This window comes from Eschrichtius robustus, chromosome 16 (assembly GCF_028021215.1).
Source record: "Eschrichtius robustus isolate mEscRob2 chromosome 16, mEscRob2.pri, whole genome shotgun sequence".
Classification (NCBI taxonomy): Eukaryota; Metazoa; Chordata; class Mammalia; order Artiodactyla; family Eschrichtiidae; genus Eschrichtius; species Eschrichtius robustus.
The window spans coordinates 25,771,338-25,794,817 of record NC_090839.1 but is presented as its reverse complement, the minus strand read 5'-3'; the positions used below and the strand labels follow the sequence as shown (position 1 = coordinate 25,794,817).

The window sequence follows — 23,480 nt, the reverse complement described above, 5'->3', positions numbered from 1 at the left end:
GTGGTAGTCGGGAAAGGCAGAGGAATTCAGAATTTTTCAGAGGGTTTCAGTCAACCTTCCTTCCTTCCACAAACGTGTTGAGCATCTGTGTGCTAGGCTTGGTGTCAAAAACTGGAAATCTAGGGACTTCCCTCGTGGTCCCGTGGCTAAGACTCCACACTCCCAATGCAGGGGGACTGGGTTCCATCCCTGGTCAGGGAACTAGATCCCACATGTCACAACTACGAGTTCGCATGCCGCACCTAAAGATCCCAAATGCCACAAAGAAGATCCCGCATGCCACACCTAAGACCTGGTGCAGCCAAGTAAATAAATAAAATAAATAAATATTAAAACAAACAAACAAACGGGAAATCTAGCATCTTGGGTCATGATTTCCTTACCCTTAATTATTCACAGTTTAATGGGAGAGACAGGGAATAAATTAACTATTTATGGGTCACCCTAGGAAGGAGATTAACAGAGTACTATGAGAATACTGGGGAGAGGCTGGAAAATGATGCTGCCTATCTATCTGGGGATGAGAAGGAAACAGTCTTGTGACTATCTGAGGGACAAGCATTTTAGGGAAGGGGGAACAGCAGGTGCAAAGGCCCTGAGGTGGGACCATGTTTAAAGTCTTTCAAGGTTAGCAAGGAGTCCGCTGCAGCTGGATGGTAAGAATGATGAGGTTGGAAGGAAGTAGAGGATGCAGAGCCCCATAGGCCACAGCAGAGAGGTTGAATTTTATCCTAGGGCAGAAGGGAGCCTTTGAGGGGTTTGCTCTACTCTCCCAGCCAGAGCGTGTCCTGGGCTTTTCTCCCCTAGGCACTGTGAGAGACTCACCTGTGCTTCTTCCCCTGCCTGTCCACGGGTGTAGATCTCCCAGGGTCTGAGCTGTCTGGCCCAAAGTCCAGGGGGTAGAGTGGCTGGAAGCTGCCCTTGGCGCCTTCAGTTGTGTCCCCAGGCTCACCATCCCCTTCTTCCCTCTTTGTCTTTTTCTTTGTCAGCTGCAGGGAAGCCAAAGGCTCAGAAACTCAAGTGCTCGTATTGTGACAAGTCATTCACCAAAAACTTCGACCTGCAGCAGCACATCCGAAGGTACCCAGGCATGGTGTGGCAGGTGGCTCGTGGGGGGAGGTAGGCTGAGGGATTCACGTGGAAGCAATGCTCCTTTCTCAGCCCCTTCGTCTGGGTGGTGACCAAGGCCCCATCTGGTCTGTCATGGTTCTCAGACCTTCAGTCCAGCTCAGGATGATTTTTCCCTTTTCTTTCTCAGGAGCAGTGGGAAGGATCTGTGGGGCATGCCTACTGTGATGGGGAAGGTCCAAGTGGGCTCAGGTGGGGGAGGAATTTACTTGAATGGACAGGGGCTTTGTGGGTGGGAGGCGTGCCTCAGTCTCGCTTCTGCAGAAAGGGCTGACCTCGAGGATAGCCATGCTCATCTTTTATAACAGAGAGAGAGAGAGAGAGAGCGCCTGAGATTCCAACCTCGGCGTGCAGCAGCTTCTCTCTAGACCAGGGTCCGCCAGCCTACTGAGATGTTTTACATCACATCATGCTTTTCTCTGGGGACCGCCTGAGGCTTGGTAGAATGTTTAGCAGCATCCCTGACCTCTAACCATTAGATGCCAGTAGCACCCCTCACTCCTCAGCTGTGACAACCAAAAATGTCTCCAAACATTGCCAGATGTCCCCGGGAGAGCAAAGTCAATCTCTGTTGAAAACCACTGGTCTACACTAGTGTGTGTCAATAGAACTTTCTGCAAAGAAGGAAAGGCCCCAATAGTCACTGTCCATAGGGTAGCCAGTAAGCATATGGCTACTGAGTACTTGAAATGTGGCTAGTATGACTGAGAAACTGAGTTTTTAACTTTATTTTATTTTAATAAGTTTAAATAGTTCCATGTGGTTTGTGTCTGCCTTACTGGATGGTGTACCTATAGATCTTAATAATATTGTTTTATAAATAATTTTTTTGTTACTATGTGTTTATAAGTGGTTTTCCACATATAATAACAACAGGAAACTTCATTTAAAATTATTAAGTTTTTAAAAAGTACATTGATTTGAAGGAAAATGTTAAATAATGGTACAAGTGCTGTGCTGTGACAGCTAGGATGTTTTCTCCTTCAAAAACCAGAAATCCCGGGGCTTCCCTGGTGGCGCAGTGGTTGAGAGTCTGCCTGCTAGTGCAGGGGACGCGGGTTCGAGCCCTGGTCTGGGAAGATCCCACATGCCGCGGAGCGACTGAGCCCGTGAGCCACAACTACTGAGCTTGCGCGTCTGGAGCCTGTGCTCCGCAACAAGAGAGGCCTCGATAGTGAGAGGCCCGCGCACCGTGATGAAGAGTGGCCCCCACTTGCCGCAACTAGAGAAAGCCCTAGCACAGAAACGAAGACCCAACATAGCAATCAATCAATCAATCAATTAATCAATAAAAAAAAAAAATAAATCTTTAAACAAAACAAAACAAAACAAAAAAACCAGAAATCCCTATTTAAACAATTAGGAAATGTTTTATCTCACAATATGAGATGGCCACAGAGAAGGTCAGCTCCAGGGCTGGTTGATTCAGCAGCTCAGTGACGTCACCAAGAGCCCAGGGTCTGTCTGTCTCTGGTCTGCCTGCCTCAGCAAGAGGGCTTGTCCTCATGGTGTCAGGATGGTGGCCAGCAGCATCTGGATGCTCTGCCTGGGCCTTCCTGGTGGCTGTGAGCTCCCGGGCTGAGGCCACAGTCCCGTTCCGACACGCGGGCGCTGACAAGCCTTGTGTCTGCAGCCACACTGGTGAGAAGCCCTTCCAGTGCATTGCATGTGGCCGTGCCTTTGCCCAGAAGTCTAATGTCAAGAAACACATGCAGACCCACAAGGTGTGGCCTCCAGGACGCAGCGGTGGCACCGTCTCTCGCAACTCTGTGACTGTACAGGTCATGGCCCTGAACCCCAGCAGGCAGGAGGATGAGGATAGCACAGGTGGGTAGAAGTGGCCATTGGGCACTGCCCGGCTGGAGCCTCCCTATGCAGCCCTGGGGGTGAGCGGCGCCAGCCACAGGCAGCTAATGTGCAAGCAACATATGCCCACCTTTACATGACCTGCCAGTGGGAACTACCCTACTGCGTTGTTTAGCCATTCTGTGTGTGCCCTCCGAGTTCTTGTGAGCTCTAGAGAAGAAACCATTTCTTTCAAAACTCCTACAGTGCCTGGCACCAGAGGGTCCACCATTGAGCAAACATTTATGGAGGCCTACTGTGTGCCAGGCCACTGGGCCTACGGACATGAGGTCAGAGGCCCCCGTCCTCAGGGAGGGTGAGGGAAGGACCACTAAACAAATGATCGTAATTGGAACAAGGAGCTAGGAGGCATCGTGAGTACAGCTAGGGGTGGCAGTCAGTGCTGTTAACAACCACGGAGAGGTCTAGAGTGTCCAAGTGTCCTGCGAGGGGAGACTTGAGGCGTAGCTCTTCTGGAGTGTTCGTATTCAGTACGCTGGCCCCTGGAACGGCTGTGTCCGTGTGCACCAGCTGAGTGTGAGTGCAGGGCCTCGGGTACAGCATCCAGCCCCGAGCTCGTGGTAGGTGGCGGGGTGAATGCAGGGGAGCCCACAGGAGGTGCCCTGGGAGTCCTTCCCGAGGGGCGTGGCTCTGTCCTGGCTCTCCCTCTGCCTTTCTCAGTGACTTCCCTCCCTGGCTTTCTCCACAGGGTTGGGCCAGACCCTGTCGAGCGCCCCGCAGTCCCAGGCCTTGCCCACAGCAGGCGAGGAGGAGGGGGACAAGCTGGAGGCCAAGCAGGTGGTCCTCATCGATAGCTCCTACCTGTGCCAGTTCTGCCCCAGCAAGTTCAGTACCTACTTTCAGCTCAAGTCCCACATGACCCAGCATAAGAACGAGCAGGTAGGTGGGTGGCGGGGAGCAGGGGTCGGGGTGGGCGGGCAACAACGACTCTAGTCATGAGCCTTGACTGCTGCTGCCTAGAAAGGGACAGGAGTGGGCCTCGGCTGCTCTGAGCTACCATGTGACCGTGATGGACCAAGCTTCCCCATCCGTTCTGCCTGGGTGGGGCCTGCTTACTGGGCCGTTATGGTGCTTGCCCAGGGGAGGAAGCCCATCTCTCAAGGGTCATATAATGAAAGGACCTGACACAGGAAGCATCCTTACTCCTCTGAGAAGACCTAGGGTCTAAAAACCTACCTATGGGGATTTAAGACTACTGCCTTTTTTTTTTCCATTGAGACATAATTCATATACCATAAAATTCACCCTTTTAAAGTGTACACTTTAATAGTTTTTAATCTATTCATAATGTTACGCAGCCATCACCCCACTAATTCTAGAACATTTTTATCACCCCAGGAACTTTATACCTGTTAGTAGTCACATCCCCCTACTCCCAGCCCCAGGCAACCACTGATCCATTTTCTGACTCTATGGATTTGCCTGTTCTGGACATTTAATAATGGAATCATACAGTACGTGGTCTTTTGAGACAATGTTTTCGTTTGTGTTGTAACATGTATCAGTACTTTATTCCTTTTTATTGCTGGATAATATTCTGTTGTATGGATATAGCACATTTTGAATATCCTTTTATCAGTTGATAGACATTTAAGTTGTTTCTACTTTTTGGCTTTTATGACTAATACTTTTGTGGACATCTGTGTACAAGTTTTTGTATGAACATATGTTTTCAATTCTCTTGGGTATAAACCTAGGAGTGGAATTGCTGGGTTATATGGTAACTCTATTCCAGTCTTTATTTTTTTTTAAATAATCTTTATTAGTTATTTTTTTTCTCCTTATAAAAGTATCATATACCCAATGTAATATTAGAAAATTCAGAAAAGTCTGAAGAATATTTAGGTTAACATTTACTATTTATTATATACTGGGTACTCTGCTAAGGGCCTTACATTCAATACTTTATTTACTTCTCATAACAACCTTAGAGATAGGCATTTTCAGTATATCCAGGTGAAGAAACTGAAGCACCGAGAGGTGAAGTGGCCCATCCTAAGTCACACTGCCAGTAAGTGACAGAGTCAGGCTTCAAAGCCAGGTTGGTTTGACTCCAAACCCCATGTCATTAACCACCTTGCAATGTGTCCTCCCATGAATGCAGCCCAAAATGCAGTATGTTTTGTAGATTTTCTGTTTGTTTTTTTTTTTAATTATAATTGGGATCTGTACACATATATAATTTTGAAGTATGCTTTTTTCTGAGATAGCTTTTTAAAAGACTTTTTAAAGAATTGTAGGTTCTCAGGAAGCTGCAAAGATGGTATAGAGAGGTCCCTCATACCCTTCAGTCAGTTCCCCTCAATGGTTACTTCTTACATAACCAGAGCACAGTATCACAAGTAGGAAACTGACTTTGATATAAAGTGTATGTATAGTTCTATGTCATTTTATCACCTGTGTAGATTTGAGTAGTCACCACTGCAATCACGATACAGAAGGATTCCATCACCACAGAGCTCCCTTGTGCTGGGTTTTTGTAGTCACACCCACCCTCCTCATCAACATCCCTGGCCTCTGGAAACCACTAAAATTAATCTGTGATCTGTCCTTATAAGTTTGTCATTTTGAGAATGTTGTATATGTGGAATCGTCAAGTATGTGGCCTTCTGAGATTGACTTTTTTCACTCAGTGTAAGTTTTCTTGTGCTTTTTGTTTTTTAATCTAATTTTATATTCTGAGCATTTACTCATGTCACTAGTTTTTAAAAATATTTATTTATTTAATTTTTGGCTGCGTCAGGTCTTAGTGGCGGCGTGTGGCTTCTCTCTAGTGGGCTTTTCTCTAGTTGTGGTGTGCGGGTTTTCTCTCTCTAGTTGTGGCGCATGGGCTCCAGAGTGTGTGGGCTCTGTAGTTGCAGCACACGGGCTCTCTAGCTGTGGCTTGCGTGCTCAGCAGTTGCAGCACGCGGGCTTAGTTGCCCCGCCGCGTGTGAGATCTTAGTTCCCCGACCAGGGATCAAACCCATGTCCCCTGCATTGGAAGGCAGATTCTTAACCACTGGACTGCCAGGGAAGTCTCCATGTCACTACTTTAAAGAAAAAACCATAATTTTTAATGGCTACATTTTTTTTTTGGCCATGCCATGTGGCATGCGGAATCTTAGTTCCCTGACCAGGGATCGAACCTGTACCCCCTGCAGTGGAAGCAGTGGAGTCCCAACCACTGGACCACCAGGGAATTCCCAATGGCTACATTTTTTAAAATCCCCTATTATTGAACATTTAGGTTACTTCCTGTGTTTTGCTATTATAAACAAAACTGTGGTGAACATTGTTGTAATCAAATATTTGTCCACATCTCTGACTTCTTCCTTATGATAGATTCTTTTTTTTTTTTTCTTTCGGCTGTGTTGGGTCTTCGCTGCTGCGCATGGGCTTTCTCTAGTTGCAGCGTGCAGGGGCTACTCTTCGTTGCGGTACATGGGCTTCTCACTGCGGTGGCTTCTTTTGTTGCGGAGCATGGGCTCTAGGGAGCGCAGGCTTCAGTAGTTGTGGTGCACAGGCTCAGTAGTTGTGGTGCAGAGGCTTAGTTGCTCTGTGGCATGTGGGATCTTCCCAGACCAGGGATCAAATCCGTGTCCCCTGCAATGGCAGGCAGATTCTTAACCACTGCACCACCAGGGAAGTCTCCTTATGATAGATTCTTAGCAGGGAGATTGATGGAGTTAAGTTAGGATATCTTTGGGGGAAAATCACAGAAAACTTTGACTCAAACTGGCTTAAACAATTAGGAAGTTTGTTATCTCACATAACAAGAAAACCCAAGATAGGGCAGCTCTGGGCCTGAGACAGTCAGTTGACTCAACCCAGCATCAAGGACCCTGTGTCTTTCTAGCTCTTGTCTCCACTATCTCAGGGTGTGGCCTTGTCCCCTGCTGATGGTTTGCCTGTGGTCCTGTGATGGTAGTCACTCTTTCTGGGCAGAAGATCAGACACAGTATTATCCGTGAGCATAAAGGGGTTGTATTTTCTGTGTCTTCTTTAGGAGCAAAGAAACCTTTCCCAGAAGCCTTCTGTAGACCTCTCATTGGTCAGAGCCAGTGCATATGCTCTGTCATTTAGGAATGCATTGTTATGCTGCAAATAATAGATAACAGGCTTACTGGTTAGGGTTTTTTTCCTCTCACATCACAAGAGGTCCATAAGTAGGTAGCATTGGGCTTATATAGCAGGGTTCTCTTGGCTTTCTGCTCTGCCATCTTTAGCATGTGGCTTTCATCTGCAAGGTTGCAGAATGGCTGCTGTACCTCCAGTCATCACATCTTTATTCCAGTCAGGACAAATGCAAAAAACAGAGGGGACTTCTCCTAGGAAGCTTTTGCCTTTTTGTTCTGGGAGCGATTCCTTCCCCAAAGACTACTGCCTACTTATCATTGGCAAGAAAGGAGTCACATGGCTGACACTCGATGTAAGGGAGCCGGGGGATCAAATGTTTTAACTTGATTTGGCATCTTGCCACTCTGAGCAAATCAGGATTCACTTTGTTAGGAAGAAAGAGCATGTGGAATTGTATCTGAGTGTGTCATGCAGCCCTATGGAGTGTGTACTACTTGTCAAAGTATAATTTTCAAAATGTTAAAAAACATCATTCTCATACAAATAACATAGTGAACATGAGTCAGAATTTTACTTAACTCATTAATGAGGGAACTGGGAGGATGACAAAGCCAGTCAAAAGAGGATATGAAACACTGATATCTATACCCATATATAACTATGTCAGTGAAAAAAAGGAATCCTGAAATAAGATTGCTAAGTTAGATACAAATCTGGTTAATGTCCTACAGGGCAACAAAACCTTTGGAGTTATCTTTTCTACATGACAAAAATCATTTACATTGGATCAGTTTTCTACAAGTTGACATTTAACTTTAGAGTCTGGGTCCTAATCAGTAGTAAACAGTCAAAACAAGTCATATCACCCAGAGGGTGAGATGACCCTCAGTGGCTTAACTGCCTTTACCTAACTGCCTGCCAGACAGCAGTTCTCAAAGTGAGGTCCCTGGCCCAGCAGCTTCAGCACCACCTGGGCACTTGGCAGGAATGCACATATTCAGGCCACCCAGACCTGCTGAATCAGATTCGCTGGTAGTGGCATAATCTGTTATTGTGATGCAGGCTCAAGTTGGAGAGTCACTATTCTAGCATGACATTGGAAGGACGTCATGTCATCTTTTCACATCTTTTCAAGACGTTATCATTCCAGGTTTTGGATATTTTTTCTTAAGCATACCCAGACCACACAGAGCCTGTGGGGAGGGTAATGGGGCCATTACCTGGCTGAGAGGAGGGGACCCTCTAATCAAAATAAGACCAGGGCTCCAGCAGCAGGGGAGCAGGGAAACAGCGGTCGGGTCTTCCACAAGTAGTGTTCGAGGTGGATGCCACAGGGCAGGCAGCGGCAGTGGAGCAGCTCTCCTGCCTTCCCTCACCGACCCTGCCTCTTCCCTCAAGGTGTACAAGTGTGTGGTCAAAAGCTGCGCGCAGACATTCCCGAAGCTCGACACGTTTCTGGAGCACATCAAGAGCCACCAGGAGGAGCTGAGCTACCGCTGCCACCTCTGTGGCAAGGACTTCCCCTCGCTGTACGACCTGGGCGTGCATCAGTACTCACACAGCCTCCTGCCCCAGCACAGCCCCAAGAAGGACAGTGCCGTCTACAAGTATGTGCCCTCCCTTTTCCCTGTCCCTGCAGGGATCCCAGGGGTCTGGTCCCTTGGTGGTTCTGACTGCTCAGGACCAGTGGGACATCTCAAAGGGGAATCTGAGGCTCCAGGGTCCAGCCTGGCAGAGTGGGTTCTGTGTCTTGGCACTGAAGGGGGGAAGATGCTGGCCCTCCTTATATCATTCTTCAACTTGGCAGACAGTTATCCTAAAAAAAAAAAAAAAAAAATCTTAAAAAAGGGAAGCCAATCTTTTCTTGTTCATAGTGGAAAAAAGATTTGTCTTTTTTCTAAAGTAAAATATTATGAAAATAGTATTTCGTCTGATAGTCTACACAATTTAGGTTACAGTTGGAATAGTACGCTGATTCTTAAATGAAAAAACGAACAAGTATGTATCTGAAAGCAAAAATCATAAAAATAAGATTCATTTGTTTTATAATCTGTAAAATTTAGGTTAAAGTTGAAGCTATATGCTGATTCTTAGAATGGACAAGGAATGAATCAAATGTAGATTTCATTGGGGGTAGTTTTCTGACAACCCTTTACATCGTTGTAGTTTTCTGTTTCAGTCGTAAAGAAGGTCCCTTTGGCAGAAATGATGAAGGGCTCCCTCCGTTTTGCCTCATGCTTTTAGTCCTTAGATCTTCAGATCATTCTCTTTGGAGCTATCGATCCTGTGATCATCCTTGTCATTCTGTTTGGAGCCATAGATCCTGTGATCATACCTGTAGAGTTTCTCTTCCTCGATTGCTTTCTGGTCCCTCTTCTAGACTCTCATTTGCCGATGGTGTCATCCAGCATCACTTTCATGACTTGGTGGAACCCCTCATTTTTGCTCTGCATTCATTTCGCTGTGCATCTGCCTTATGTCTTTTGGGAGCAGCTGCCTCACAAAACCCAGCACGAAGTGCATGGGGATAGTGAAAAAAAAATTGGAGTGTTTGTCTAGGGACTTCTAGTTCATTAGTGAGTATTTTCATGTTAGAATGGCTTTTGCTTCTCTGTACAAACTTGTATCTGCACAGACTTGGCTGATGACCTCTGTTAATGGGGCCTCCCTCTAACTCCTGGGTGAGGCTTCTGGGGTTCAAAAATAAGTAAATACAGACCTTGTGTTTAGAATGCATGGGCTGCTTAGGGAGACAGGAGTGTATATATTCTTAGGATATACTGTGATAAAATGCTATCATAGACATATTACCCAAAGTGGGAGGTAGGGCAGCGAAGGTGTCCCAGGAACAATGATATCTGAACTGGGTTTTGAAGGATGAGTAGGAGTTTGTCAGGTAGACAGTGGGTAGTGGAAAGTGCATTCCTAGCAGGAGGAACAGCAGGTGTAGCGATAGAAAATAAAATAGCATGTGGTTTAGAATGACTGTTCTGTAGAATGGAAGTGGGAGGAGATGTTTAGATGGGGCCTGGGAGAGAAAGTGGGGCCAGAGCATGAGGACCTTGTAGAAATCACAAGAGCTTTGAGAAGTTGGCAGGGGGACTGGGGCTCGAGAAATGGGATGTAGGGCAACTGACCCTGGGGGAGATTGGGAAATGGGGCCAGAGAGGCAGGAAAACCAGGTGAAGCTCTGACCAGCTAAGGGGTGGAGATTTCTGGATAATGATGAGTAATTCTCATTTGTTCTCAGAGGGCATTGTCTTTTCCTTTTGCCGTTCCAATCTGTGGATATGCTATGAGTCCCTGTAGCTGTGTGGCTCTCTGGAGTGAGATGCAAAATAAAAGGAAGGGAGCAACTACTAGGTGCCTTGGCCTGACTTAGGGACATTGATCCCTGCAATCCTGGGAGGTAGGTTGTATCAGTCAGCTGAGGTGGCTATAACAAAATATTATAGCCACATGAGAGAGAGAGGGCGTCCTTTCTGTCTGGTCTTTTCTTATAAGGGCACTAACCTTATCTGGAGGATCCCACACTCATGATGTCATCTAAACCTAATCACTACCCAAAGGCTCCATCTGCAAATACCATTACATAGAGGGTCAGGACTTCAACATGCAGATTTTGGAGGGACACAGTTCAGTCCATAGCTGTGGTGTTCTCCCCATTTTGAAGATGAGGACATTGAGGCTCAGAGAGGAGAAGTGACCTGCCCACCAGAGTAACAACGTCCGTACAGAGCTGGGATTCAAACTCTTGTCTTGGACTGTGGAAGCCTCATAGCTCTGGTTTTGGAGTTCGCAGGCTGAGAATTGAGCCCAATGATGGCCCTGTGCCTGCAGTAGATCACTTCTCCCAGGTTCTCTTGCCAAGGTTGGAGTGTCAGAGGCCCTTTGTAGCCATTGGAGCTTCTGGCCCCAAAGTAAGGTGCAGGGAGGCGGGACACCATCTGGATGGCCCAGGGGTGGAATGGTGTAGTGGGTAATGATAACAGCTCTGGAGCCACCTCCCTGTGCTCAAATCTGAGCTCAGCCGCAAACCTGATGGATGACCTCAGCAAGATATTCAGGCACTCAACTTCGGTCTCCTCACCTGTGAAATGGCGATACGATAGTGCCTACCCTATTGGATTATTTATAAGGATCAAGTAAGATGAGTATGAAGCAGGGTGCCTGGAACATAATAGGTACTCAATAAATATTATTGCTGCAATGTTTATTAATTATATGATTTAAATCTAGGTTTGGTTGCTTGTAACAGGGACCCAAAATAACAGTGGCTTTAACAAGGTGAGAGTTTATTTCTCTCTCATGGTAACATTTGAGTGGGTGTGGTGGTTTCATTCCATTTTCACGGGGGCAGGCCCTGTCAGTCTGGCTGCTCTGCTCCCTTTGGGCCACATTGCCTTGGCCTGCCTGTGGAGTCTCCCCAACTCCCTCAAGTGAATTTCATACATGTCACTATATATATGCTGTATGGTTACTTTTTCCTTTTAAAAATAAGATTTTTTTTTTTTCTAGTTACAAAAGTCATCCATGTTCAATGCACAGAAATGGATTTTTAGAAAAACCCACAAGAAGACAAAAAACAAAACCCTGTTAACCTCTTGGTACATGTCCTTTGGTATATATCTGTAATAAGCATATTTATAGCTATAAATATCACAGGCTATATTTGAGTTAGGTCATCCCAAACACAGTTATTGAATTTGGTGAAAATTCATCACACTTTCTTCCTGTTGCACAACTTCTGACAAACAGTCTAAAATTTAATAGGATCATTCCGTATACTTGGCGTTATCACTTAAAACTATAATGTTTATATCTTTGCACCTCAGCACAAACAGACCTGCCTCACTCTTTTAAACAGCTACTTAGTATTCCATTGTATGTGGATGGGCTGTAATTTATTTAACCCATTCCTTATTGCAGGTTAATTGGGTTATTTCCAGTTTGTCATTATTATAAACAACACTACAGGAACAACTTTGGACATATATCTTTGCTCATTTGTAAATAAGTTCCTAGAAGTGATTTTGCAGGTCAAAGATCAAAGAGGGTTTTAACAAAGATTAATTACCTACGTGAAAAAAATAATTGCTATGTGCATACAATGCAATATTTAAAAACTACAGAAGGGCATAGAGTGAAAAGGAATTCCCTATCCACCCTGACCCACCCCCTCTTCCCATAGGCAATTGCTTTCAGGAAGTGTTCTTTTTAAACTTATTTTGACATAATTTTAGACTTCTAGAAAAGTTATAAGAATAGTACAAAGAATTCCCACGTACACCCTTCATCCAGATTTCCCCAATATTACAATACTTACACACTTACTTTATCACATTCTGAGCTTTTTGGGAATAATTTGCAGATATGATGCTCCTTTACCCTTTCTCTGTAGTGTGTATTTTCTAAAAACGAGGATAACCTCTTACATAAGCACAGTGTAGTTATCAAGATTAGGAAGTTAAATCAATACAATTCTGTTACCTAATGTACCTTATTCAAAAATTTGTAATTGTTCCAATAACATCCTTTATAGACAAAGAAAAGAATGTTTTTTCTGGACCAGGATCCAATCCAGTATCCCACATTGTATTTGGTTGTTGTGTCTCTTTAGTCCCCTTTAAGCTGGAACAGTTCTCGTTCTGTCTTTGTCTTTCATGATATTAATATTTTGGAAGGGTATAAGCCAGTAATTTTGTAAAATGCCCTCAGTTTGGGTTTGTCTGATTTGACCTCAGGGTGGAGCTAGGATTGGCACTTTTGGCAGGAGTATCACAAAGCGACGCTGTGTCTTTCTCAGCGCGCTGTATCAGGAGACACACGACTCTGGTTTGACCCGGTGCTGGGGATGTTACTTTGTATGACATAGTTAGGGTGGCGTTTCTGGCAGGGAGTTTTCATTTAATGGTGTTGCGAAACTGTGTCCTTGCTGCCAGAGCCCGTGCGATTCCTGTCTTCTTCCTCCCACTAGCTCACCAGGTCTCTGCCCTCCTGGTAGCTCTGCTCTCACCCCTCCTGCTCCTTCTTTCTTGCCATCTGGAGGCATTTAGCTTGTGGTTTTCAGGGTGTGGCCTGAGGGGGCGTCCCCGGGGCCCACCACAGGTGCAGCCTGACTGCGGGTTTCCCACGTGCCCTGGTGTACAGATGGCAGGGCCCATGGTTCTGTTTTTAACATGAATTGCCCACCTGCCTCTGGTATTCCTCAGTGGTACTGCATTATAAACGGGCCCATTTGCTGGTGAATGTTTTGTGGTGGGGAGACGGTGGGATCTTTTCCTTAGAGTGGCTTGAGGCCTGAAACTGCTATTTTGCGGGCATGTTAGCGAGTGATGTTTACAGTAAAGACCATGTCTATGTGCTTTGCAGTTTATGAGCTGTCTGGCACCAGTATGTCCTTTGACTCTTGTTATGATCTTAAGAAAAACTGAGGGGCAGGTCCACTTGGAATTCCTACCCCATTTTATGGATAAGGAAACTGAGGGTCAGAGATGGGAAGGAGCCAGACCTGGATCCTTGTCTGTCTGACTTTTTTTTTTTTTTTTTTTTAATTTTTATTGGAGTATAGTTGATTTACAATGTTGTGTTAGTTTCAGGTGTACAGCAAAGTGAATCAGTTATACTTATACATCTATCCACTCTTTTTTAGATTCTTTTCCCATATAGTCCATTACAGAGTACTGAGTAGAGTCCCTTGTGCTCTACAGTGGGTCCTTGTCTGACTCGTTCATGTAAGAGATTGTCCCTGGTGCTCAGAGCAGGTTATGAACAAGACAAACAAGACAGATATGGTCCTGGCCTCCAGAGCCCACTTGCTGGTGGAGGAGACAGAGAAGTAAGCAAATAAATGATTCCAGATAATAATTGCTAAGAAGAAAATACAACTGGAGAGCATAATAGGAAGTGGCTGGGGCTGGGCTCTGGGGGTCACCTTGAGACGGGGTTGTCAGGGAGGGTCTCTCTGAGGAGGTGACATTTGAGCTGGGACGTGAAGGCTAAGCAGGTGCTGCCAAGGGGAGGACTCGGGGGAAGAGCGTTCCAGGTCATAAGAACAGCAAGTACAAAGAACCTGAGGTGGGGTCGAGTTTGATGTGTTCTGGGTGCCTTCAGGAGACCGGGGGGCCTGGAGCAGAGGGTGTGAGATGGGCAATGGGGAAAGGTGAAAGCTGAGTGCTGAGAGTGAGTCAGGCCAGTAGGGCCTTGTAAGCCAAGGTGGGGATTTTTAAGCAAGGGTGTGACATGGTCTGATTTTGATTTTTTTTTTTTAACATCTTTATTGGAGTATAATTGCTTTACAATGGTGTGTTAGTTTCTGCTTTATAACAAAATGAATCAGTTATACATATACATATGTTCCCATACCTCTTCCCTCTTGCATCTCCCTCCCTCCCACCCTCCCTATCCCACCCCCCTAGGTGGTCACAGAACACCGGGCTGATCTCCCTGTGCTATGCGGCTGCTTCCCACTAGCTATCTATTTTACGTTCGGTAGTGTATATATGTCTATGCCATTCTCTCACTTTGTGGCACATATATACAATGGAATATTACTCAGCCATAAAAAGAAATGAAATTGAGTTATTTGTAGTGAGGTGGATGGACCTAGGGTCTGTCATACAGAGTGAAGTAAGTCAGAAAGAGAAAAATAAATACCGTATGCTAACACATATATATGGAATCTAAGAAAAAAAAAAAAAGGTCATGAAGAACCTAGGGGCAAGATGGGAATAAAGACACAGACCTACTAGAGAATGGACTTTAGGATATGGGGAGCGGGAAGGGTAAGCTGTGATTTTGATTTTTAAAGCTCCTGCTGGCTCCCGTGTGGAGAATGAATTAGGGCAGGGAGGAGGCTACTGCACGCGTCCGAGCAAGATGGTTTGGATTAGGATGGAGGCAGTGGCAAGCGAGAATGGACCGATTCGAGAATGAATTAGATGTGGGATTTTGCCTCCTGGTGTTGGGGGCGGGGAGTGGCCGGTTCCCATGCCTGCTGGGGCGTCCAGCCCCGCACACACGCTCTCTCACTTCTCTGCTCCTCCCCATGTAGGTGTGTCAAATGCGTCAACAAGTACTCCACCCCCGAGGCGCTGGAGCACCACCTGCAGACCGCCACTCACAACTTCCCCTGCCCGCACTGCCAAAAGGTGGGGAACCTTGCCCTTGCTGGCTGGGCAGAAATAGGGGGCGAGAGGTGATGGAGTGAAGACCCCACCGTCTCCTTCTCCCCTCCTGCCTCAGCACACGTGCAGGCCAAGCTTGGGGTTGTCTCCGCAGACGACACTTTGTCTTTGAAGAGCGAGAGCTCTGCCTGGCCTGTCTTACCCGTTGGACGCCACCCGTGGCCTTCCAAGGCTACTGCTGGGCCAGGCGGACCAGGCCGGGCTGACGTGGAGTGAGGCCTCCCCTGGGCCCAGGCCCAGCATCTGAACGGCGGCCTCCAGCTTCCTGATGTCTTATCATCCTTGTTATTACTGGTTCTTCTTTTCAGTGGATCTGGAAGCCCTCACTAAAGCCTGGCCCTTCATATCATCAAATATCCAGGCAGTGTTCCATTTTCCACTTTTCCCAAAAACATAATTTTTGTAAAGTTTGTTTGAATCAGGTCCATATATTGTGATTGGTTGATACGACCAAAGTTTCTGTTAATCTACAGATTCCCCCCATCGATGCTCCTTTTTTTGTCTTTTAATGTATTTGTTGAAGAAACTGGGCCATCGGTCCTGTGGAGTTTCCTGAAGTCTGGATTTTGCTGATTGCATCCCCCTGGTGTGTTTAACTGGTTTCTTTGTTCTACTCATTTTCTTACAACCTGACAAGGCAGATTTTCCAGGACAGACAGCCCTGGTTTCACTTCGGCCTCATTGTAGATGTTTCTAATTATATAGCCTAATTTAGGGGTTTGGAATTTGTGGTCTGAATAAAAGTTATCGTGAATTAGCAAGAACCATGTGCCAGATGCTGTTCTGAGCATTTTATCTGAACTGACTCATTTAACCCTAGGAGGTAGGCAAATTATTACTATCTCCATTTTATACATGGGGAAACCAAGGCACAGAAAGGTCATCCAGCTAGGAAATGATGGGGCTAGTAAGTTGATGGGTCTGTGTCCTTGACCACTTCTCTATATCAGATGAATGAAAAAATGAATGAATGCTCGTCCTATGCCTGGGGAAGAAGGAGATTTTGCTTTCTGTGTTTTCTGGCTTTTTATTACCTTTCCATTTATTTCTTCAGTTATTTGTTCATTTTTTTATTCATTCCTTTGCTTGTCAGTCATTTGATTCAGGCCCTGTGCTGAGGAATGAAAGCCCCTCTCTGCCCTCTTGGAGATCCCGTACAAGCAAAGGGCTGTGTTTCAATAAGTTAGATGCTGACTTTAAAAATATGGGTGGACATTCAAGGGTGGAATTTGCTTTGTCTGGTGTGGCATTGAGGAGTCAGAGAGGGCTTCACAGAAGCAGTGACCTGAGTTGGGTCTTAAAGGATGAGTAGGAGTTTGTCAGGCTAAGAGAAAGTCTCCCTGGGTAGAAACAACAGCCTGGGCAGAACCTCAGGACAGGCATGTCTTGACTGGGCTTATGGGTGAGTAGTGGGAGCCATGAGGTTCTAATGGCTGAGCTTGACACTGTGGGCCTTGACCCCTAGTGGGCAGAAAGGAAGATGTTTCCGTAAGGGCTGGTAACGAGGGGCCCCTTGAGCTCATAACGCGGTGAGGGCTGGTGAGTCAGACCTGACGCTACTCCTCTGTCCTGCCAGGTGTTTCCTTGTGAACGCTACCTGCGGCGTCACCTGCCCACCCACGGCAGCGGGGGCAGGTTCAAGTGCCAGGTGTGCAAGAAGTTCTTCCGGCGGGAGCACTACCTCAAACTGCACGCTCACATCCACTCAGGTGGGTACCCTGCCCCCCACCAACTCCTGCTCAGTCCCCCTTCCCCTCCCCCCAGACACCCTCTCTGTTCCCCTTCGCATCCCTCTCTGGCCTTCCTCCCCATCTCCTTCAGCCTTCTTCCTGAGCCCCCTCCTGCCCATCCCCTCCCTCTCTTCATCCCGCCTTCCCATCTCCTTCCTGGCCCCTACCTGCCCCCTCAAGTGAACAAGGGGTTCCCAACAACACTAGACTGGAGACGAGCCTCGGGAGGTGGGTGGGGGACACGGCTCTGCCCCTGAGGCCATTCTGAGCCCCTGGGGGTGGGGGCGTTGTGCTCGATGCAAAATTCCCTCCCAAACCTGGATAGAACCCTCTCTCCTTAGTTCCCCAGCTGAGATACATTGACACTTTATTTTCTTTTAAGCTTTAAAATGTTTTTTATTAGTTAAAAAATTCTGTTCTGTTTTATACTGAAAAGGGTCTAAAGATTGAGAAAACCTGAGGCAAAAATCCTTGATAGTACAAAAGCATCTCTCCTCAGATGGACAATCCAAATGGTTTTTGATTTTTTTTTTTTTTTTTTTTACTATGGCCTATGGTAAAAAATACATTTTATATGCAACCCAGGAAACACATACATACACACAGAATATACTGAAACAGAAGTTTCACAAAACAATATTTTCTATCTGTACAATTTTAGTTGTTAAAATAACCACCATCAGTTTGTGACTTGGAGTTCGCAGTTTGAAGAGTGATCCTAATTCCCCTCCCCAAAGGTGATCACTGTTAGTGGTCTCATCTGGGACATTCTAGTTTTATTTTACATCTATACAAAACATGTGCTTACTTTTACACAAATAGGCAACATATTATAACTCTACTATGTGCCATTTTTCTTCACTTATCAAGGTACCTTGAAGATGTTCCTAATAGCACCTTCTTTTTCTCAGCTGCATAGTATTCTCCTGCATTTACCATCTTTGATTTAACCATTTCCCTATGGATGGACACTTAAATTATTTTTTCAGCTGTTAGTTTGTATACACAATGCTGTGTGGGTCTCTTGACAAGCTTTTGGGAATATATCTGTAGTGTACATTCCTAGCAGTGGAAATGCTAGGTTAAAATGTATATGCAGTACTGAGTTTTAGTTTGGGATGATGAAAAAGTTCTGGAGATGGATAGGGGTGATGGTAGCACGACAGTAAGAATGTACTTAATGCCACTGAAGTGTACACTTAAAGATGGTTAAAATGGTAAATTTTCTGTTACATGTATTTCATATTTATGATAAAAGAAGAAAAAGAAGTAACTTCATTGGCAATTTTGATAGATATTACCAAATTGCTTTCTTTATGGTTTTTAAAATAATCATTATTATTCACAAGTAATACATGCTTTTTGTAAAAATGGAAGCAGTATGGAAGTACATAAAGTAAAATGTTAAATTCCCCTTTCAAATCTTAATTGCTACTGACAGTTTGGTGTGTACCCTCCCCTACCTTTCTCCCTGCATATTCTATGTCGATACAAACCCATATGGCCAGGGCTTTTTTGGAGTATGGGGATTGTATTTTTTTCTAACAAAAATGGGACTGTATTAAGCTGTCCTACACTTTTCTTTTCCCCCTAGCAGTATAGCCAGGAGATCTTTCCAGATCAGGAAACAGATCGACCTTAATCTTTTTAATGACTGCAGAACATTCCATTGTAAGGACCAGAATTTCTTCAATCATTGGGTTGGCATTTTTCAAAAGTGCTTTATTCATCCCAGAGAGGAGAACAGAGAGGAAATAATGGCAGGAAATAAAGCAACCCAGTAATAGCCCTTTTCCAAAGGGCAGTTTCTGACCTCTGACTCCTGTTAGGTGAGAGCTGCTCTCCATGCCACCCCTCACCCCCAGCCCCACGCATGGGTTCTGCAGCAGACGGTCTGGGGCAACTCAGGTGGACTCTGGGTCACACTGCCGGGCTGGAATCTTACTTCCCCCAAACACTAGGTGTAGACCAGGAGCCTCAGTTTTCTCTTCTAGGACTTACCTTATGGTTTGTTGCAAGGATTCAACCAGATAAGGTGTAATTCCCCCCTCCCCTGTGGTGGACCCCACTTCAGTAAATGTCACGGCCATCCACCCTGTCGCCCAGCCCACGCCTTAGATTCTCTCATGCCCCACAGCCAGTCCATTGGCAAGGGCTGCCGATTCTGCTTTCTGGACATCACCCATACTTGGCCACTTCCCATTTCTTGTACCAGCCTCCTTCCTGCCTCCACCCTCACGCCCTCAATCTGTTCTCTACACGCAGCCAGAGGGAGCCTGTGAGGCTCTCGAGCCAGATCCTGTCCCTCCTCTGCTCAGCGCCTCTGGTGGCTTCTCATCAGGCTCAGAGTAAAAACCTTGCCTCCCAAGCCCTCCCTCTGGGCCTGGCTGCCTTGCCCACCTCCTCTTCTGCCTCATTCTCCCTCCCCTGCTCCAACCCGGCCACACGGGCCTCCCCGTTGTTCCTCAGACACAGGCGGTGCCCCACGTCTCCTCCTGCCTGGGACCCTCACTCCCACATTCCTGCGTGGCTCGCTCCCTCACCACCTCAGGTGTTGCCTCGTCAGAGAGGCCCCTCCTACCCATCCTAACTGAACCAGCCTCCTCTCCTCCTTGACAAAGCAAAGTCCCGAGGAAAGGGAGAGGCAATATTCCCGCAGGCCACCTCCCTAGAGGAGCTGCTGTCCCCTGATGGAGACCCCTGCGCCCCATATTCACACTCCCTCTCACGGCACCCTTGGTCCCCCATCTGTGTTTCCTCCTGCAGGTGAGAAGCCCTACAAATGCTCAGTGTGTGAGTCCGCGTTCAACCGCAAGGACAAACTGAAGAGACACATGTTGATCCATGAGCCATTCAAGAAATACAAATGCCCCTTCTCGTGAGTAGAGACGGTGGGTGGGAGGGGGCAGGTTTAACCAGCTGTGGGATAGAAGGGGGGGTGGGTCAGGGCCGAGGGCTGCAGGCTCTCTCTCCTTTTGTCCTGTCCTGGGTCCCGCCTGGCTGCTTCACTCCCCATGCTGCTTCCCTGCCCAGCCCTTAGGGTGGATGAGCTAGTCCGTCCTGCCCGGGGCTGGCAGGGCGGCCAGCAAGAGAGTTCTGTGCTGAGTGAGCTCCCCTGACCAGTGTTTTGGATTCTAGGACACACACGGGCTGCAGTAAGGAGTTCAACCGGCCAGACAAGCTGAAGGCTCATATCCTTTCCCACTCCGGTAAGTGGCTCCTGGACGTGCCAGGAGGGTCTGGTTCAGCTCAAGCCCCCTGGGCAGGGACCCCAGAAAGAGCAAACACATCCTGTGAGGCTTATTTTCCCTGCCTGGTACCTTCCAGCCAATAGACTTTTGCCCCTGTGAGCCATGAGCCTGGCCTGTGTTTGGGTCCTCAGGGTGTACGGCGGTGAGTCAGCCACAGTCCCCCAGGCTGAGGAGGAAGCTGACTCAGGAGGAGATGACTGTATATCAGAGAGGCACCCAGTGTGACAGAGGTGGGGTCAGGTGTGGAGGGAGATCCAGTTCTGAGTGGGTCCAAGGTAAGGCCAGGGAGCTTCCTTGGCCCACTCGGCAGAGCGAGGAAGCTGGGGTGTGGAGTAGGGGTCTCCACACCACTCCTCAGTTTCCCGGCAGCTCCACAGAGCTTCTCCTGGGGCTGCTGCTTCCCCAGAGCAGCTTGGCTGGCTTTCCACATACCACTTGGTCTATAGAACAAGGTTCCTCAATATCGGCACTATTGATATTTTGGGCTGGATAATTCTTTGTCGTGGGCGGCTGCCCTGTGCACTGTACGATGTTCAGCGGCATCCTGGCCTGTACCCCACGGTTATGACAACCAAAAATGTCTCCGGGGACAAGCCAAAAGATCCTTGGGGAGTAAAGTCACCCCTGATTAACAACCACTGGTTTGTAAACAGGATCTAGTGGCTAAAGAAAGTGTGAAAACTAAGAGAGTAGATTGAGGACTTGGAGACAGAGGGCCTGGGCTTGATTCTTGGCACTACCACTGTCCTGCTGGGTGGCCTCGGGCAAGTCACTGCCCCCTCTCTGAGCTGTCATCCCAGGGAGGCTGAGGGGACCATGGCACAGGCTGTGTGTGGGACGGAGTTGACTTCATGGTGGATATGGAGGCACCAGTGATTCATCCAGTGAGTGACTATTGCGAGAATACCATGTGTCAGGCACTGGGGGTGCCATGGGGGAATCAGGCAGAAGCCCACCCTGCCCTCCTGGGGAAGCTTAGCATTTAGTGGCAGAGATCGAAAATGAACAGCAAACAAATAAGTATGTTACGCTAAAATATGCAAGGGCAAAGATGGAAATAAGCAGAGTGAGGGGGCAGAGAAAGAAGGGAAGTGGGTATCAGGGAGGGCTCCCCGGAGGAGGTGACACGAAAGCTGAGTCTGAGGGAGAAGAGCCGGAAGTGGCTTCCAGGGTGAGGGAGCAGCAAGTGCGAAGCCTTCAGGCAGGGAAGAGACTGGCAGGTGTTTGAGACGAGGAAAGGCGGGCGGAAGGCCTGGAGCTCAGAGAACAAGAGAGGGGAGAGGAAGGGGATGGGTCTGAGAGGTGAAAGGGGTGGCCAGCTGCAGGCGACTCTGTGGGAAATTTGGGGAATCACTGGCGGGTTTGGAGCAGGGAGTGTCATGGAGACGTTTTACCAAGACTGCTCTAGCTGCCCTGTGGGGAATGGTCTGAGGCGGCCAGGGTGATTCAGGCAGACCAGAGAGGAGAGAGATGTTGGTGACCTGGCAAAGTTAGTCAAGGTTTAGGGGCTGAGCTTGCTGTTCCAGGCAGAGGGGAAACAGCACAAGCAAAGGCCCAGAGGCAGGAGGCTGGCACAGGGTAAGTGGCTGGGAGAAGGTGGGAGATGAGAGTGGAGGGAGCAGGGCCCAGATCACACCCATGCTCGTAGGGCAAGCTGAGGAACTGGGCTTCGTTCCAAGTGCCAGGGCAGCATTGAAGGGTGAAGGGTCTGGGTGCCTCTCACTGCCTTCCCTTCGCTCCCCAGGCATGAAGCTCCACAAGTGCGCCCTGTGCAGCAAGTCCTTCAGCCGCCGTGCCCACCTCGCCGAGCACCAGCGCGCCCACACAGGCAACTACAAGTTCCGCTGTGCCGGCTGCGCCAAGGGCTTTTCCCGCCACAAGTACCTCAAGGACCACCGCTGCCGCCTTGGCCCTCAAAAGGACAAGGACCTGCAAGCCCGGCGGCCCCCCCGGAGGAGGGCAGCCCCCCGCAGCGGCAGCACTGGTGGCCGCAAGGTGGTGACGCCCCTGCCTGACCCGCTGGGGCTGGAGGAGCTGAAGGACACAGGGCCTGGGCCAGTGCCCGAGGCCGCCCCAGGCAAGCCGCCCTTCTCGGAGCCGGATGCCGTGCTGTCCATCGTAGTGGGGGGGACGGTGGGGGGCGAACCTGAGCTGGTGGTGCCCGGGCATGCCGAGGGCCTGGGCTCCAACCTGGCCCTGGCAGAGCTGCAGGCAGGGGCCGAGGGCCCGTGTGCCATGCTTGCTGTGCCTGTCTACATCCAGGCCTCGGAGTGATGGACCCATGGTGTTTGTTCCCACATCCTGCCTGATGCTCACCTTTGGGTCCAGGGCCTCTAGGAGCTGACTAGAGATCCTTCCCAGTGGAAGTGAGCCATTGGTCAAAATCCTTTTGGAACATGCTCTGTAAACCCTGGCCCAGGGCCGCCTCGCTGTGTCCCCTGTCCTTCTGGGAAGCCCTGCAGCATTCTGGGATCTGAGGCAGCTGAGCCTGAATGGCCCAGGGTCTGGCTGGTCCAGGCTGGTGGTCAGGCTGCCTATGAGAGAAGACAGGGCAGTCCCACCCACCCCTCCTCCAGGCTGCCTAGGGGCAGCCTCTAGTTAAGCTGCTCTTCAGGGGCCTGATATGGTTGGAGCCCTTACCTGTTAAACCTTTTCACATGCAGTTCTCCCAGCATCCCCAGACGACTCTGTGATGTAGGCATGTAGGAGGCACTCGAGTGTTGTGGTTAGAGTTCAGCTGTCAGCCAGATCTGGCTTCAGATCCAAGCGCTGACACTTACTTGCTGTGTGACCTTGGATAAGTCACTTGACCTCTCTGAGCCCTGCATTCCTCATCTGTACAATGGGGCTTATGACAGTACTACCTCATAGGGCTGTCATTGGGATCCAGTATGATGAAATGTACAAAGAGTTTGGCATAGAGTTTGGCGTAGTGCCCGGCACTCAGAAAGTGCTCAATAAATATTTTTATCAACATGGCTCAGGCCCTAGCTTTGGCAATTTCTTTCTTAGCCCCTAGGTGGCAGCGTTCCCCCCTCCAAAGCTTGTGCGGGCTGAGGGGTCACTTGGCTCCTCACACAGCTACACTGCCCCAATTGCCATAGAGAGGTTTGGTGCATCCAGAACAGTTATTTCAGAATATGTCCCATGGAAACCCCTGGAGGAAGGGGTTTATAACTCACTTTTGAAAATGCAGGGTCCTGGGCCTTGCCCTAAAACCCTTTGGAATCAGAAACTCTAACCAGAGTCAGAGGACCATC

General features: G+C 48.0%; 1 protein-coding gene across 3 annotated transcripts in view; it reads left to right on the top strand.

Moving 5' to 3' along the window:
* Window positions 1-23,214, top strand: part of ZNF341 (zinc finger protein 341) — a 42,070-nt gene extending 18,856 nt beyond the window's left edge. For all 3 annotated transcript variants that reach the window (XM_068566053.1, XM_068566054.1, XM_068566052.1), the window contains 9 exons: window positions 990-1,080; window positions 2,762-2,955; window positions 3,683-3,873; window positions 8,452-8,660; window positions 15,107-15,203; window positions 16,816-16,948; window positions 19,736-19,847; window positions 20,108-20,178; window positions 21,965-23,214. In XM_068566053.1, the coding sequence (XP_068422154.1) occupies window positions 990-1,080; window positions 2,762-2,955; window positions 3,683-3,873; window positions 8,452-8,660; window positions 15,107-15,203; window positions 16,816-16,948; window positions 19,736-19,847; window positions 20,108-20,178; window positions 21,965-22,494 (1,628 nt within the window). In that variant the 3' untranslated portion in view covers window positions 22,495-23,214. The remainder of the gene's footprint in view (window positions 1-989; window positions 1,081-2,761; window positions 2,956-3,682; window positions 3,874-8,451; window positions 8,661-15,106; window positions 15,204-16,815; window positions 16,949-19,735; window positions 19,848-20,107; window positions 20,179-21,964) is intronic.
* The last annotated feature ends 266 nt before the right edge of the window (window positions 23,215-23,480 follow it).